At 42.4% G+C, this 17623-nt stretch overlaps 1 protein-coding gene and 1 long non-coding RNA gene across 5 annotated transcripts in view; one reads left to right on the top strand and one right to left on the bottom strand.

Moving 5' to 3' along the window:
- LOC147048740 (uncharacterized) overlaps positions 1–17623 on the bottom strand; it is a 149200-nt gene that overhangs the window by 70799 nt on the left and 60778 nt on the right. For all 3 annotated transcript variants that reach the window (XR_015067577.1, XR_015067575.1, XR_015067576.1), the window contains one exon: positions 16559–16740. This is a non-coding gene — a long non-coding RNA (uncharacterized LOC147048740). The remainder of the gene's footprint in view (positions 1–16558; positions 16741–17623) is intronic.
- LOC147048744 (metabotropic glutamate receptor 4-like) overlaps positions 1–17623 on the top strand; it is an 89561-nt gene that overhangs the window by 66870 nt on the left and 5068 nt on the right. Inside the window, exons 7-10 of one of the 2 annotated variants that reach the window (XM_085924103.1) lie at positions 4222–4422; positions 4687–4740; positions 11183–11319; positions 12931–13866. In XM_085924103.1, coding sequence (XP_085780229.1) covers positions 4222–4422; positions 4687–4740; positions 11183–11319; positions 12931–13866 — 1328 coding nt within the window. The remainder of the gene's footprint in view (positions 1–4221; positions 4423–4686; positions 4741–11182; positions 11320–12930; positions 13867–17623) is intronic. The other variant, XM_085924104.1, reaches the window with a different exon arrangement.

The following is a 17623-nucleotide window of genomic DNA, read 5'->3' as shown; positions in this document are numbered from 1 at the left end:
GCCTAGTGTTTGGATGTCTAAAAGTTTGTCCAGATGGATTATCCAGAGGTGTGGGGTTCCTCCTAAATTTGTTTCGAAACCTAACCTCCACAATGACGTAGGTTGCAGCATGAAGCCCTCTCCAAACCTCAAGAGTTGTACAATTTCCGGCAGTCAGCAAGGCACTAAAGGTGTCCGAGTGCGAATGGATGAACAAGTATTGAGTGTGATTGGAACACGGGGGAAGGTAAGGAACAAACCAATGACCGCACATGTGTCTGGAGGTGCGCACAGCAGGTTGACAACGGAACAATGTATCATTCGGAAGTTGTTCAGCCACTAATGTGCTTAAATCCTGACACGTCTCTTCACTACCAGATGTTTTACACTCACATCAAACTCTGAAGTACGGATAAAGTCATGTACTATTCATCATTTTGGATTTAGGGAAGAAAGTATGTGTGTGGTGTGGGTAGACGAATAAACTCAGCTCTATTAGTGTGAAGTCACTGAAGGACGCCACATGAAAAGTGTAAAATCAACCACTGAGGGTCTCCAGAGAGGGAACGCGGAGGCTTAGAAGGGGAGGCGGGGGGGGGGGGGGGGGGTGAGATGACACTGATACATAGACTCAGTTGCAGTGACCTATGCTGGCAAGCCACTGGGAATCCTGGTGGGCTCCTCCGGGAATGGTGGCGATGCGCCGATAGCAGCAGCATTTCACTACCACTATAGCCAACATGTCAATTAAGTCGTATGTACTGTATGCAACCCACGCAACTATCTGAAGTACATGCAAAGTAGACATTCAAAAATTCATATCCATAAGGAAGACCACTAGGGAAACCCGCTCTCTGGTTATACAACAAACCAGAGTCGGGAGAGCTCAAGAATGAAGCCGCATGAGTAGAATCTCTCCTGTCGCTCGTCTCAGCCGTTACAGCTATTTTAGCGTGGAACACGATTCTCACCTTTGCTTCAATGGGACGGCCAGTCTCACAACAATTGTTGGGGGTTAAAAAGTGACAACCCTCTGCAGAGTGGAGGAGCTTTGACATCTCTCTTCGTAGGGAAAAAATACTGAGAATAATCAGCATCCTTCTCGGTTCGTGATGAAAGGATAAGGAGGGCATGAGCCAAGATGGGCCAAGATGTTTTTTATCTGTGTATGAAGGAGATGTAAAATTGATATTGATCAATGTTGAAAGGGGAGATAAGGCTCAGCTCAAGCACTTTATTCATGCTGCTTATTAAAGATGTGTGAGAGAGAAAGTAGCAGGTAGAGTAAATAAAGAATAAAAAAAAAACATGCGGCAAAGGTGGCTGCACTGGAGGAGCAACCAGAATTTTACTAAATGATTTAATGGACTTGTCTTGTATGATTAAATTCTAGAACCAGGGAGGTCCAGGCACTTTAAATTTGAACCTTTTCGCCTAATTACACAAGATGCAATTTTTTTTACATGAAAACTACATGAATCAAATTGAGCAGGGTCCGGGGTTGGTCCAATTTGTAATCCAGAAATTTCAAAGGTATATGTTGCTATTCATAAATAATAGATTTGTGTCCATATCAACAGTCAGCCATTTCACAATTTATACTCAATGACTTGAGACCAAAAATGGATAAATCCAGACATCTGGACAACCTTCCATGGCAGCGCGTTAGTTTTATATAGAAAACTCCCTGGTCTTTTTGGAGCTCCAGATATTTGAATGAGACTCCAAAATAATCTTCACTGGCCTTGAAAGGCAGCTTCTGAGAAAAAAAATATAGCGTCATGAAAGCACCAGATTGGAGAGCTTCCACGAGCCCACGGTGACTTTAAGGAGCAAAGTGTCCTGAAACGGCGATAGAAAGTTAAGCGTGGGTGGCCTGTCGACGGACCCGCCGGAGCGCCGTTGCTCTACCGCCCACGCTCCTTCACAGAATCCCAGAGGCTTCTTTTTCTTCACGTCAGCCAAATTTTGTCCAATCGAAGTCCCCGTGGCCCTTTAATTACTGCAGCCGTACCCCCTCGATGAAAATCTCACGGCATGATCGTTAGAATGGCGAGGAGATGAGATGGGGTGACGGGTGCTGATTTAGGGGCGGTCGTGCACTTTTCAGATTGAAGTGGGGATTGAAAATGGTGACGCCAGTTGAATGGTAAACAACCAAACGTTAGAAAATGCAGGAATGAGCACAGCCATGAGATAAGATGAAGATATTTAGCATATTTAATGACTCATTTGTACTATAACTAATACAAAGTGAACATTTATAATCAACATAGCAAAGGCCACTCCATTTTATTCATGTATGCAAGTAAAGATCTGATACGCGACTTTAGGTGTGCGCAAGCACACGATGTTAAAACCACTATACCTTTGTACCGTGTGCATGAACATGAACGGTAATAAGTTCATTCATATTTTCTTTTTTATTTGCAAACACTTGGCCCTGTGCAATTATAGCTAAAAAATATAGATTCATGTATTATTAACTCAGAAATATCTGAAAAATGCTCCTTTACAACGCATTCGCATTCAACATTGTGGACAGTTTAGTTTTAAGTGAACTGGACTAATTTTTGGGCAGATGCCAGAGTACCCCAAACTTCAGAAGCATGAGGCAGACATACAAACCATTTGTCCACTGTGTAGAGGTCATGCAAAAAAGAAATCTTGTGTTTTTTGGTCTCCAAGGCATCAACGGCTCTGATTAGCTGCCTGAACAAGAACAACACTGATGACGCCAGTGTGTTTTTGGGGAGAAAAAGTCTTCAACGCAAAGCAGGCGGAGAGCTCACACATTAAATAAAAAAGCTGTGTGGATTATTTTTTTCCAAAGTGTTGGCTCATTGGAAATAATTGAAAAGAAAGCAAGTTGTCCACCTGTTGATTGAAAATTCCATTCCGAACTGCTGCATTAGTAGCTGCAGCTCAGCGATTAGCTCGTCGTTGCTAATTATTCAATGCTTAATCCAGGCGCCTTTTGTCAAATGGCTCGCGGCGGGCGTGACTACGTAAGGATTGGCGGCGTGACGCCTCTGCTCGGAGCCCACTGTGTGCACCTCTAAGCAATTAATCATCGCCACAAAAATAAAATAATAATTTAACATGAAAAAAGCTTTGCAACAGCCTGGGTCAGGATTAATGAACTCCTACCACAAAACATTACATTGAGTGGATTAGCTGTGCAAATGTATGTCCACATTTGCTCCGTGCTTAATTTCTCTCACTCTGGCTCTGTAAGTGAATTTCAATCCTGACTGTGGCTTATACGATCCATTAGAGAAGTTAATGAAATATGACAAGTACACAGTAGGTAAAAGATAATGGCAAATGAACATGGAGACTTTACCGAGTCATTCGCAGGCAAATCCATGTAATTCTTCTGCGGAGACAGAAAGGAGATTTTCCCCCTTTCACTGATAAGATTTCCCGCAGGACCGAGAAAAAAAAGAAAGAGAACAACCTTCGACCTGCACTCCACATATTGGAATTGATTCTCTTGTCAGCAGCCCTCCACATATTTCGCTTCCAGCTAATTGCGACAGGCAAGGCCCTTTCTGTGTGGCGACAATAAGAGAAGCCGCAGAGGGCCGGTGCAGGTAGCAGCCCATCATTCTAAGCAGGGTGATGCGGAATTGTGCTGTCCAAACCACTCTGCTCCACTAAGTGACACAGCAACAAATGAAGTTGTTGAGTATAGGTTCAAGATATTGACTTCAACTATTGGCTCAGGTAGAAACACACATTTACCTGTAGCGAGGAAATAATGTTTGTCTTCGTTTTGTTTGTGAATCTAGGACAAAACTATTAAACCGATTTTCAAGAAAGCTACGAATAAATACTGTACAGTGCTGAACATGTGTAAGATCAGGACAACTTATGCCATCACATTCACAGCATTGGTATTTTTTACGTTTTTGGAATAGTGACATAGAATTCTTACCTCTAATGTATTTTTGAAAGCTAAAACACAATAACTATTTTACTTATAGTATGACAAAACGTTTGGGGGTACACTAGCCAAAAAGTTGCCCTGCTGGAGCTATACATTCTACTAAAAGCCACAGTATATCTCTAAAAACAACACCCACGCGTAGACTAAACAATACTATTGATTTGTTATAAAATGTGAACTTTATCATATTATGCCATAGGACGATTTGGCCTGGCATTAACAATATCAAAAAAAAAAAAAAACACATTAAATAATGGAGGTGTGTTTATTAATTCACACCTGTCTTACAGATCAAGAACGGATTGGGAAAGACTCCAACTATGAGCAGGAAGGCAAGGTGCAGTTTGTGATTGACGCTGTCTACTCCATGGCTCACGCGCTGCACAACATGCACCAGGAGCTGTGCCCGGGTAAGGTGGGTCTCTGCGCCAAGATGGAGCCCATCAATGGCACACATCTGCTCAAGCACATACGCCGCCTCAACTTTAGAGGTAAGTTGCCATGCCACCTTTGCAACCTATGCCTAATAAATGTCTCTCTAATACTAAGGGAACCAACATTTGGTCATTTCGTAGCAGCGTCTGCAATTGGATCTGTGTTTATCTTTATGAACGCAAACATTTACTGTATGACATAAAAAATGATTGAAGATTTTGCTTTCTTATGACTCATCCATCCATCTGTCCATCCATCCGTCCGTCCGTCCGTCCGTCCGTCCGTCCGTCCATCCATCCATCAAAAATCGGCATTCCCAGCTGACGACTCAAGAGGCAGGGTAGACCCTGGACCCATCATCAGCACAATTAAAGGTCTCCCTCCTAAAAGATCATCTTCATATTTGGGGGATTTCCTCCATGTTAAAGCAAGAATAAGTCATTTTTTAATAATATCTCACCCAAGGGGCTTAAGTGAGCATTACCACATGCAGGCAAGACTTCCACTATTAAGAGTCAGCCTTAAGCGTTTTGGAATGCCACAATGATTTTAAATGTGTTCATGACATCATCCTCTATTATATAGATTAGTTTTTGTATTCCCTCCTGCCAGCTCTCAGTCACGTCCACATACGTGACACGGACATTAATTGTTCATTTACTGCGCACAGAGGATCCCCACTGATTTACATTTAATTTTATTGAAAAAATGGGGCAAAGCAATTGAAGACTATTATTCTTTCACACAAACTCTAATATGTGTGTGTGTGTGTGTGGGGGGGGGGGCAGTGTCGATAAATTATTCATTTGAAGTCGTGCTCTCTGTGAGCTATCTTTTTCCTTTCGATTCTAATTAATATCTACTTGTCGCTTTGGCAGAATGTCAATTAAATGTTTAATCCATAACTGTGAAAGAGTTTAAAAACTATTCAAGCAAAGAGGAAAAGCCCCTTACTGGGAAGTTATTTGAAAAGGCTGTTAATATAAGTCACATTATCTTGGCTCTGGGCAACAAGCCTAGTTTACACTACAGTGAGGAAGTGCAAAATGATTTTAAACCAATATTGAGTCCTATTTTTGTACAAAAGACAAGATGGAGGTTTTGACAGACATCCTTGTTATTTAAATCAAATGTTGAGTTTCGGTAAAACGTCTTGAAGAATGTCTTAGTGACCATTAAAAGTGTCTCATGGCCCTTTTATCTGGCTAACCTGAATTCCCGGACATCTGCCGAGCACACACGCTTGCCTAAAGGGACACTTGACTTTCATATGGCCCATTTCAACTTTTTTTTTTTTAGTGCTACTGATTAGAAAAGCATGAGAGACCAGTGAGAAAAAGTTCCCCATCACCAAACAGGAAGATACCCTAAAGACCCAATTGCAATGTTATCTATAATAACACCATGTCCACACGGATATTTTGCAGCGTGTACACTGTGGAGCCTCTGAACTCCAAAGTTTGATTATATTTTCAGGGAAATTTGCCTCAAAAGTTATTTGATTTCTTATTTGATTGAGGAAAGTGAGACAATATTTAAAGTGTGTGTATGTGTGTATGCCTGCGTGTATAAGGAATACTTACCCACAACTACAATAAGAGAGAACCAATTCCTTTTCAGAAAAGACAACTTTATTGATCCATCAAACCTTCAATGAATTTCTTTCAACAGTGTGCATGGAGGTTTCATCTCACCAGACATGTTGCCTCCAGGTTACATTTCAGCACACCCCATACAATTGCATCAGCCCACAGTGAGATATGGAAACTGTCCAGATGTATAAAACAAGAGCTACAACTGTATTTGCTGGAGGGTGTGAATCCCAAGTTGACTGAATTTACACTATACTGTGAAGATGATACATGAAACGTGCGGTAAATGTGCATTGATGAAGAAAAAGCAGGAATCTAGTTATGTTTATTATTGCGTCATGTTTAAGGCTATGTGGTTAGGGTACGGGGAGGAATAGGTTTTGAAATTGGTCAGATCAGGGTTAGTTTGGGTTATCTTTAGGCTTGGAATTGTGGTAGGCCTTATCCTTGTGTCAAAGTGGATCATATTTAGGATGATTCATTCTTTAGATGGAGCCAGCAAGGATCTATTGTTACACACCATGCTGTGTTTGTCAGCAGTTTCGGTGGGTAGCCTCTAAAATTTAATGATGACGCCTACAAAGTATGGGCTTCTTGGGTTTCTCATGCGATGAGGATGCAATTTCAAAAAGCTCCTTAAAACGCGAGACACTCACAAGGAGTCGCCGGCGAAGAGAGAAAAAAAAAAAAACACATTTATCTGCCATATCTCAGCACACTGTCTGGAGAGTGCACGCTAAGCGAGCTGATGACAGATAACCTTTTTGAAAAGCTGGAACATAATCTCCAGATAGTTCTCATAGTCTGCTAATATCTGTGTGATTTTTTTACGTTCCCTTCGATCACATTTTACACACGGACAAATCTAGAGTCAGAGTCCCTTTTCTTGATCATGAATCAATTTCACAGCTCAGTTTCAGCCCATTCAGCAGCAGCAGCCGACAAAGCACAAATACTCAAACACATCCACTTTCACTCTGCTTGGATCCTTATTCTCACTTCTGTTGGTCAAGAGCAAAAAGCAGCTTCTTATCAGTCTTTTCTGTCTGTGCGGTCTCGTCACTTTTTTTCTTTTTTTTTTTACCTCTCCTGCTTTTCCTTTTCCAATATCTGACTCTCCTCAAGATGCGAGTATTATGCAAGTCAAACTATACCTGCTGCAGTGCTGCTAATTTTGCAAATCCATTACGCCTTTTGTTCACATGTAAAGTGCATTTTATAGAGCAGTATTGGATCGTAAACATACTCCAAGGTTATTGCCCTATGAAGGGCAAAATGTGTTTGATCTCACAGGATATTGAGAATGGGCAACCAAGACATTTGCTGTTGTTTTTCCCACAGCTTTTTCCATCAGTGTGATGGAGAAAGATATTTTTAGAAACAAGTGCTGACCTAGTCAGATTGTATTCTTGTGGTATTGTTTACAATCCAAATTACATCATCCTGATCAAAATCTGTTCACTCGAGTACTTTGCAAACAGCAACACGTATCCTTAATGAATCATGATTTGTCTGCGCTGCACTGTTCTATTCTATTCCAGACGTTCAATTCCCAATAATCCAGCCGTTAAAGGGTATGATTGCAACAGAATCGGCTGCAGACAAAGTTGTCAAGCAATGATGCAACCATTGAAACGCAAGACACATTTCAAAAGTGTACTTGTGGTAAATTCTGAATGACTTTCCCATGCAGAGGTCATTAAGAATTAATGACCGATGTAGCAAGAAATCATGCATCCATTCGCCAAGGTGAAGAAAAAAAACAGCAACACATGTTGGCTTAATGAGCGCTAATTCTTAAGGTGTGCACCGCTGCTACCATGTTCATTAAATATTGCATATGATTACAAGCAGTTAATTAACCCCACTGGCCTGGAACAAGCATGCGGGCCATCAGTTCGTCTTTGCAACCTCAGGGCCCACATTGTCACATTAGAGTGCAGCTCAATGTTGTGGCGGCAGAGGAGGAGAAGGAGGCCACTGTGGAGCTCATTATGCGAGCAGACTGTTTAGACAAGCAGTTTGTGCCACATGACAGGCCTCATTTCTTATCTGCAGCTCAAACATTGGCCAGACTGGCCGAGAATCTCCTCCCTAATGAAGAAGACCTACCATCGACAAAGGCAGGACAACAGAAACTGCAGGTCGCCTTCTCCCCTCGGCCATTTCATTTCATTACCCAAGCACCTGAATCTGCGTCTTTTTGTCTTCTCAATTTTGCTCACCACTGGAGAGGTGTGATGTGCTGTGCCAGCACATGATGCCATCTGTGTCACAGGATCACTACAGCTCTGTTAGTATCATGTAACCCCCCCTAAAAATGGGGTGTCATAGTTACTGTAGAGATTTTCCCAACTCCTCCTCAGAGTGGTGACAAGTGGGGCCCCTGCCTACCAAACAAGGAGGCAGTGTGACAGTGTTTTCGCAAATTGACTACCAAGCCACCAAACAACTTATCTCTTCAGTTTTTTTGAACGAATATTGCAGTTAGCCTCGATAGCATTGGTTATTCTGATCGCTGCTAGTCTTAAAATATTCATTATTTTGAAATAGTGTCAGACGTTGGTACTCGGTATTGTGGTCATTGCCTCCTGACTGTGTGCCTGAAACGTATCCATTTGGAATCCTTTAAACTACAGGCTTTGGTATTGAATGTCAGCGGTGCATGAACATGTTTGCTATGAGTACCATTGTTCCCGCCAGCATTGCTGACGTGCAGAGGTCCCGTGGAGCTCACCATGGTTTTGTTCAGTTTGCCACTTGAGCCAAAATTGCTCCTTGGTGAATCTCTGCAGGTGGCTAGCGAAATATGAATTGACAAATACGCACATGTTTATTCATGTTTGATTGTGAAGTGGTCATTGAGTGGCACCTGAAAGGGATGCCAGGATACTGCTGGCACACATTAGTTATAGTGACAAATTTCAGCATATCCTGATAGAGGATGAGATCTATGTGAAATTTGATGCCAGGTGCTGATCAAGTCATTCATTTTTTGTTAAAGAAGCCATTTAGGGTAATTCCAGGGCTTGTCCCACAAAGGAATTTAGTATCCAAAGTATTTCGGACAGAAGTGTGATGAAAAATCAGAAAGCATTTCTGCCGACACTATCTCGATCACTGTGAGCACCTACTGGGGGAAAAAAATACAAGAAAAAAACAAAACCTCAACAACAGTGACCAATAGAAAACTGGATAGCAGGACAAAACAGTACACATGAAATGTCTCAAAGGCCTGAAATTGAACAGGAAGTCATTCAGTTTGGGTTAAAGCCAATTTGTGGCAATTCCAAGGCTCCAACTTTTGCAGAACACGTAATTTGCCAAAATAAATCCCCAACTAAAACCAGGTGGGCAATTGTGAAGTGTTTCAGCCTATCTAAAATTGGCAGAACATGGCATCACAGTTTGCTGATCACTTCATTCACTGTTATGCAGTAAAAAGGGGGGTGTAGTCATTGCTGCGTGCAGATTCAATTTCCTCATGGGAAAAATTGTCTCACAATTCAACAGTCTCCAATATTGAGTTACAGCCACCCTTACACAAGACTTGAAAATGAAAAAGAACTATATTGACATTGCTATTGATGGTGTCAATGCGCTTCCCATCTTTTGGGACACTGTAATCCTCTCATGTTTTGTGACGGGGACGGCATTGATACCAGGGTGGGCCCAACTAAAGCTCTAATCTACATCTGGATGAGTCAGCCCAGCTGTGGATCAAAACTCTGGCAATGAAACAAAGAAAAACGATTGAGCAGAACGACCACGCGCACCCTTTTCATTTCGGACGCGTGGGATGCTTCCAAATAAAGAAACCATCCCTGGTTTGGAGACAAAAGCTCCAAAACAAGGGACATGCTTTTTTTCATCAGGTTTGTGAATGTTGACAGCAGAAGCAATTGGATACAAAGTCCCTCCGCTGTGCCTCTCAGGACGGCTCTCTATGTTCTACCTTGATTAAGCGCTTCACTGAGTCGGCAGTGAGGCTCATCAAACTGCTGTATGGCAAAGATGAGGCCTGTCTTTTTAGTGACACATCATTACAGCGTGTCTTCAAACAGCCCACAGTTATCACGGTGATGAAGCAGAAGACACAAAGTCAAAGCTAATCATTGTTAGCGTTCATGCTCCATCTTACGGTCGTTATTGCACTAGTCAGGTCCAGTAGGTGTCGGTCGTCAAGGGCACGTTATCATTTGAGTCTTAATTCTCATGTTTAAAGACACATTATAACATTCATCTCTCATGACTGTTGCGTCTGTTTGCAACAACAATAAAAAAAAAAATTAAGCCGTAGTGGTCATTTCGATATCAATGTTATGTGTTTCATGGATTTGTACAATATACAAATTTCACTTTTGAGCCAAACTACTCAATGATGCTCTAATTCATTGAGATGAACCAATTATTGAGAGTGTGAAAATCTATTTGGATTTCTTACTAATTTGCTTATTCTGCAAGTGTTTGGAGGCAGCCAGTTGCTACTTAGATTCTTCTGATCACTACGCTCTTCACAACCTCCAGGGAAGAGCCACTATGATAAGCTGCTATGTTTGAACCCATGCTAAGAGTAGTTTCCCGTATCACCTCAGCTACGTTTGTCAGCCTATACAAACCATTTCTAAGGGGACTGCAATATCCAATAAAACTCTCATCTCCACAGCTGCCTCAGTCTCGTCCTCGCCTGTCGCTATTCCCTGTCACTCCCTTTCACGGCGGTACGAGTCATGCAGTGAGATAACATCCATCCCCGCATTTAATCCCCCCGTGAGCTTGTGATGATGGCAGCCAATCGCTTCTCTAATCAGTATAAACAGATGTGGATAAGGACCAAGTTCGCCCTGAGCGAGTTATTTGGACATACAACCCGCTCCAAATCTATCGTAGAATTTAAGCATTTCAACATTTTGTCACTCTATTTAAGCGCACATAAAGTAAGTGAATACTTACACATGTTTACGGAGCCTTTGACACAGTGTATTAAAATAAGGCAATAATGATGTGCTGGGTATTTCGGGAGGACTCCATTAGGAAACAGATTCATACCATTATCTAAAAGACCATCAACCCGACTGACAACTTTTGACAACTCTATCTAAGAAGCTATACTGACATTCTGGGAAAAAAAAAAAAATCCATGCAGAGGCTGACCAAACACTAATTGCGAATCTTCTATCAAATAAGATGTCCTAAATTATTCTGATTGTTTCCCCAACCCCAGGCATCGCAGGAAACCCAGTACTCTTCAACGAGAACGGAGATGCCCCCGGGCGCTACGAGATCTACCAGTACCAGATCCGAAACCTCACGGCGGAATACAAGATCATTGGCCACTGGACAGATCAACTCCATCTCAACGTGCGTGACATAAAATGGGTTAAAAGTTTCTGTCTCTGCTTGTTGGCTGATTATCCGCAAATCATTTGATGGGTGCCATCTTCTGTATCCTGAGGGCCTCCTTGAATGATTAACTGGACAGAGCGTGATGAAAAGACAGCCATGATGACAGACACATTTAATACCATCTGTGCCCAGCGGCGTCATTGACTTCTAAAACACAACACCGTGGGCTCAGCAGGCTCTGATGAAGTGACTGTCTTGTAACAGTAAATGGCATAAAAGGAACAAAACAAATTATGTTTTGAGAATATGAAGAAGGAGAAAGCCTAGGGCGGTCAAAAAGAGATTCAAGTTGAAACACGCCAAGCAGCTTGAGAGGCAAGCTTTTGTCTTCTGTGTTGTTTAAGACAAACTGCTGCTGACTTCATTTGAGGCGAGCGCACCGATTCTAACATTTGAGCCAGCTTTATTTAATTAGTGTGCTTTGTCTTTTAATTACATAAATGCCCCTTTACACGAGACTGGCAACTTTTCAAAGAGCGGCAACAGTTGGATAAAAAGTGAAATCATTAAAGACAAGTTGACTTGTTTGGAATGTCCAATTGAAATTATCTTCACACATACTCACAAGAGGAACCCGTAGGGGCGTAACACTTCATGTAGTCATGTTTTTCATTATGACACTGTTAGGTAAAATACATACAGTGCAACTGCCTCACGCTATTGCACACACAATTAGCTAAGCAAACACGATGCAGCCAAGCCTCTGGTCAGTGATAGCGATCTAATGGTGGTGCGCCAGAAGGAAAAACACTGAATGTGTCTTGATACAAATTTATTATGTGGACAAACACTATTTGGAACTTTGGGATATAAGGCAGGACTAAATACCTTGGAACGATTTTACTTCTGAGTTGAATCATCCTCTGAATTCGAGGTAAAGTTTCCTCACTCGCTCTCCTGAAAACAGAATCAACTGCCATCGGAACATCAAGACAGCTACTTCAGCACAGTTTAAACCATCCAACTGAAAGTTAATCTTTCAATCCATCTTTGAGCTCATATTGCTCCACTTCGATATGCTACATGCGGCCAATGTAAACGCAATATACAACAAACCTGATACAATCTTTTTTCATCTACTTCTTTTCCTTAACTGGTTTCACACTGCTTGTCAAAGCAGACTTTTTCTCGGAAGAATGATCAGCTCCAGACACGGCATAAGGCGGTGAAGTTGACCCAGCTTGTATTGAAGACATGAAACCAGCTTTGTAAAACTGAATAACTAAAAGACATGATCGGGTGAGATGTCAGAGCGGATTCACAAATTTCCTGCCTTTGGGGGTGGTGTGAATGGGTCAAGCAGCTGGGCACTGAATTTCAACGCCCCAACTTCAATGAGAAGTATAACCTCAGATGGGATTGTAAATTAAAGAAGATTTTCCCTGGTTTGAGATCTGATCTAGTGGAAATCCAAATTTGGTCGAATACTTCAAAGTTTGGGAGTTAGTATCAGTAAAAGAGACGAACAAGAACAAGTTGAGAAGTTAAACATCAACAGGCAGGAATAAACTATTTAGCTTATTATGTAAAATACGCTGAAGTCTGATTCCCGTGCCTTCCTTCTAGGTTCGTTCAATGCAGTGGCCCGGGGCCGTTCGTCAGATTCCGTCGTCAATCTGCAGTCAGGCATGTCGTGCGGGCGAGCGCAAGAAGATTGTGAAGGGCATCCAGTGTTGCTGGCACTGTGAGCGGTGCGACGGCTACCAGTACCAGGCAGACACGTTCACCTGCAAAATGTGCCGATTTGATTCGCGGCCCAACGAGAACCACACGGGTTGCGTTCCCATCCCAATCGTCAAGCTGGAGTGGAGCTCTCCCTGGGCGGTGATCCCCGTGCTCATAGCAGTGGTGGGCATCATGGCCACCCTCTTTGTCGTGGTCACTTTTGTCCGGTACAATGACACGCCCATTGTAAAGGCATCGGGACGGGAGCTCAGCTATGTGCTGCTTACTGGCATCTTCCTGTGTTACGCTACCACCTTCTTGATGATTTCCACCCCTGACGTGGGGATCTGCTCCCTGCGGAGAATCTTTTTGGGCCTAGGCATGAGCATCAGCTACGCCGCCCTGCTCACCAAAACCAACCGCATCTATCGCATATTTGATCAAGGCACCATGTCATTGAGCGCCCCCCGGTTCATCTCTCCGGCTTCGCAGCTTATCATCACGTTCACGCTGGCGTCAGTGCAGCTACTCGGCGTGTGCATCTGGTTTGGTGTGGATCCCTCCAAGGCCATCATCGATTATGAGGATCAGAGGACGTCTAATCCAGCAATGGCCCGCGGCGTGCTCAAGTGCGATATCTCCGACCTGTCCCTTATCTGTTTGCTGGGTTACAGCATGCTGCTCATGGTCACCTGTACCGTGTACGCCATTAAGACTCGAGGGGTGCCGGAGACCTTCAACGAGGCCAAGCCCATTGGTTTTACCATGTACACCACGTGCATTATCTGGCTGGCATTCATCCCCATCTTCTTTGGGACCTCACAGTCCACAGAAAAGGTAAGAATACCATTTTTTAAATTCATCTGAATCGAGGCTGGCCTAAACGCAGTCGAGTTGACTGAACGAGCTGCAAAACGCTTAGTATGCAAATGCACAGTGACGGGCTTGAATCTGGTATGCAATTTAATATTTCTAGGACGCATCAGCATCTGTGCACCCGCTAATGTGCACCCCGGTTATGCACATGGAGATAAGCAAGTTTTGGTATTACATTGGACTCAGGCACTTGGACCAAAAGTGTAAATCCAGATAAGATTCCCTACTTTCTTATTAGCATACATAACAACATAAGTCAATTAAAGCATCTCGAGGTAAGCGTACGAACATTTTTCCCAAGTATTACGACCACATTTGACCTCTCACCCCGCACCCGAGAGAGAAGCTCTGTGTACAGTGTACACACACATAGTCAAATCAATGCTTCTGACCTCAGAACCATAAACAAATTTATCAAATTTAGTGAGGCCTTGAGATGAGCTGCAGGTCAAGAGGGATGCAACGGCGACAGATGATCTGGGAATGGAGCCAAAAGGGGCTCAACAATAGAATTGTGTGCATCCAATTGAAAGGGGCCTTTTGGGGGGGGGGGGGGCTTTGTGCGCTAACACCGTAGGAAAGCCTCACACTGGCACGGCCGCTATCAGGAGAACCAGCATGGCGTCAGACAGATGCAATTAAATGAATACTCACCTCCTCCTCTTGGAGATTAAACAAACCAATACATCATAAAAGCAAAAAAGGCCCACTGTGTGGGGCGGATATATCTTTTCGCTTACCGCTCTCAGACCCAAAATAATTTCAATTGTGTACAGCAGTGCAGAAAATCTGCATACGCCTGCAGTCGACTAAATTCCATTAATAATACAGCGTGTGACCGGCAGCGCAATGTCTTGTTTTCATACGCTGGCTGTGAATCTGCATAACAGCTTGTTCGCACACCCACCTGCGGTTAATGCGTTTAAAAAGTGACGTCTCGTACCCTATTTGCCCGGTTTTATGTTCGTGCTCATCAAACATAGCCGTACGCCTAAAACCAAAGTGAAATGGAAAAAAAAAATGGTTTACCCCCCAGTGAATAGCATAACCTTTTATTTAATTTATTCCATCTGTTTCCTTGCTTTTTAAGATTTATCACAAGCGGATTAAGCATCCATTAGCTCGCTTGTTTTTGTGTTTAAAAGTGAAAAACTTTTCATTGTTTCTTCAATAACTCAAAGCGGTTTAATTTACAGGTTTGCACACACTTTAAAAACTATGAAGGTTTTGATTCACTTAAATGACAATCAATTCTTAGGTGTACTTTTCAAAACTCCTAAAACTCCCACATGCAGCAAATGTATTACATTATTTACAATGGAAAACTTTTTTTAAAGGGTGGTAAATGTATCATTTATCTGCACCTACTATAAAAATGTTGCTCACTTTTTATGTAAGGGTAAAAAAGGGGGCCCACAGCTAGTTTACAGTGTCCAAAAAAAGTCAGTGAGAACAGGCTTTACCTATTTATCTTTTGAGAAAGAAAAATAGGTAAAGCTTTTTTTTCTTAGAAAATGGCTTATCAGCAAAACTTTGCAAAGTGTTTGTGGTCATTTTTTGTGAGTGTGAGGTCTTACATTTGGGCCTGCAGCTGTCCAAATGATAAAAATGTGTGATTCTACCTTCTTTCTCTTGCTCCTACCGGCATTAATTGCTCATTAGCCTGTACAAGAACTTATTTGGAAAGTAGTGGCACTTTTTTCACTTAAAAGGATCTTTTAAGGCCCTAAGCGATGCTAAAGCAGGAAAATCATACTAGAACTTAAAACTCATTGTATTTGATTGCAACAGGTAACTAAAATGGTTGAGTCAGGTGGAAAAACACAGGCTTGGACCCTGATGGGAACATTTTGTGCTAGTCATTTTCAAGCAATTAAATGAATCATTGTGTATTCATTTTAAAAAGAGAAAAATCTTTTCTGTTCCTTTAATTAGCTACAAATAGCAAAGCTACATAAAATCTGAAACCTTTGTTTTGGGAGACAATTCAAATTGACCAGAAAATCATTTGTAGCAAAAACATTTTGCTAATCAAAAATTGAGCAATCCTTGGAGCACTGTCTTTCAATAAGCCATTTTTTTAAAATATATTTGTCCACCAGATGTTGCTACTTTTACTATACTTGTTTTCCTAATCTGTGAAAAGCACTAGTCAGTATCATTGTCAAATCTACTCTATACTGGCTTTCCATTTCCGCATCCCCCCATTCAAAGCATGCAGCACACTATCACACCGTAATCTATATTCTGCGCCTCACCCCTGAAACAATAACTGTGGTGCTTAATATGTGTATGTAAAAGGAAAGTGTGTGTGACAGTTTTTGTGGTTAGAGACAAATGAGCGAGGGTATTTAAAGAACATCTTAAGCATTTTATAGTGACATAAAAAACAGGATGGTTCTTATTTGGAGGGGGGGGAAATTACCCCACGTCAAAGCAAGTTCTTCATAACGGTGAAGCATGACAGCCCCTGTAAAGAACCACACATACATTGACACACCTCGCAGAGCAATTAAACGCTTCACTTCCTTCTGCCACAGTCGCACTCTTCACTTGAGAGTACGTTCAACCGGACCTTCTCCATTATTCAAGGCGTGACATCTGTTCCTGGTCGTAAGCCTTTTTTACAATAGCTTCCACGACGTCTGCTTACCTTGAGAGCGACGGCCTAAATCGGTAGTTGACGTACGAGGGAGGAGGAGCCACGGAATAAAAGCTGTGGATAGAAGCCCTGAGCACAAAGGGCTCCAATGCCACACAAAGAGGTTCTGCCCCTGGCATCAATGGACTGATGTATTGGTCCACTGTTTATTGAAGAAGGCTTGACAAAGTCCACTGTGACAAGAATAAAGGGCATGAGTGAAAGTCCATATGAACATAAAAATCAGCAAAAACAGTCAGCAAAAGATTGTAGATACAAAAATTGGTTGGCCCAGAATATTGGATCAACCAACGTCTTGGGTTTAACCCAAATTAGGGTGTTTTAAACCCAATTATTTGACTGAATTCTACTATTATGCAGATGTCATTCTTTGTGTGGGTGTGACTAAGACAGAAAATGAAGAGGGGACCGTTTTGGACACTTCTGTGTGGCGGATAAGGTTCCATGGGCTCGCTCGTGTGTTCATCTTCTATTATTAAAACAATTTAACTGAGATTGTGGTTAATGTTAGTCTATCAGACATTCAGGGAAAAGATGAAGTTGGGTTAGAATTTTACAATGCTCCAGATGTCCCACTGTTCCTGTTGTCTGTCTTCCTGTCCCTTACACTGCCATACATGGCATTATTCACAGTACAGTCCCGGCGGCCTACTAAGGCATAATGAAGAATGATGCGGGCAAGCGGGGAGAGCAGAGCGACATCTTGAGGATTTTGTTTTTTCTTTTCGGAGTAGTTATTAGGCTCCCGGCACGGGAATAGGCACCCTCCCTTTCCAAGCACATCTGGGGCGTCAGCCCCAGCCCCCCCCCCACGAGTGCGCCAGTAAAGGCCGTTAAACTAATCAAAGCTAAAGGACTGTGATCTTCACAAACAACGGTGTGCAAGATCTATTATGGAGTCCCTCGAGGCTTCCATTTGTTTATTAGCTTAATGAGAGCGCCACTGCGGAGTACGTTCACCACTGCACCCCCATCCGCCTCACGCTGCGCAAAAACTCGCTGGGACGGATTTGGAGATAGTCTCTAGGGTTGTTGGTTAAAATAGCATCTGTTTAC

Source organism: Syngnathus leptorhynchus, chromosome 11 (genome assembly GCF_054491065.1).
Source record: "Syngnathus leptorhynchus isolate UIUO chromosome 11, UIUO_Slep, whole genome shotgun sequence".
In the NCBI taxonomy this organism is placed as follows: Eukaryota; Metazoa; Chordata; class Actinopteri; order Syngnathiformes; family Syngnathidae; genus Syngnathus; species Syngnathus leptorhynchus.
This window is presented reverse-complemented; position numbering and strand designations above follow the sequence as displayed.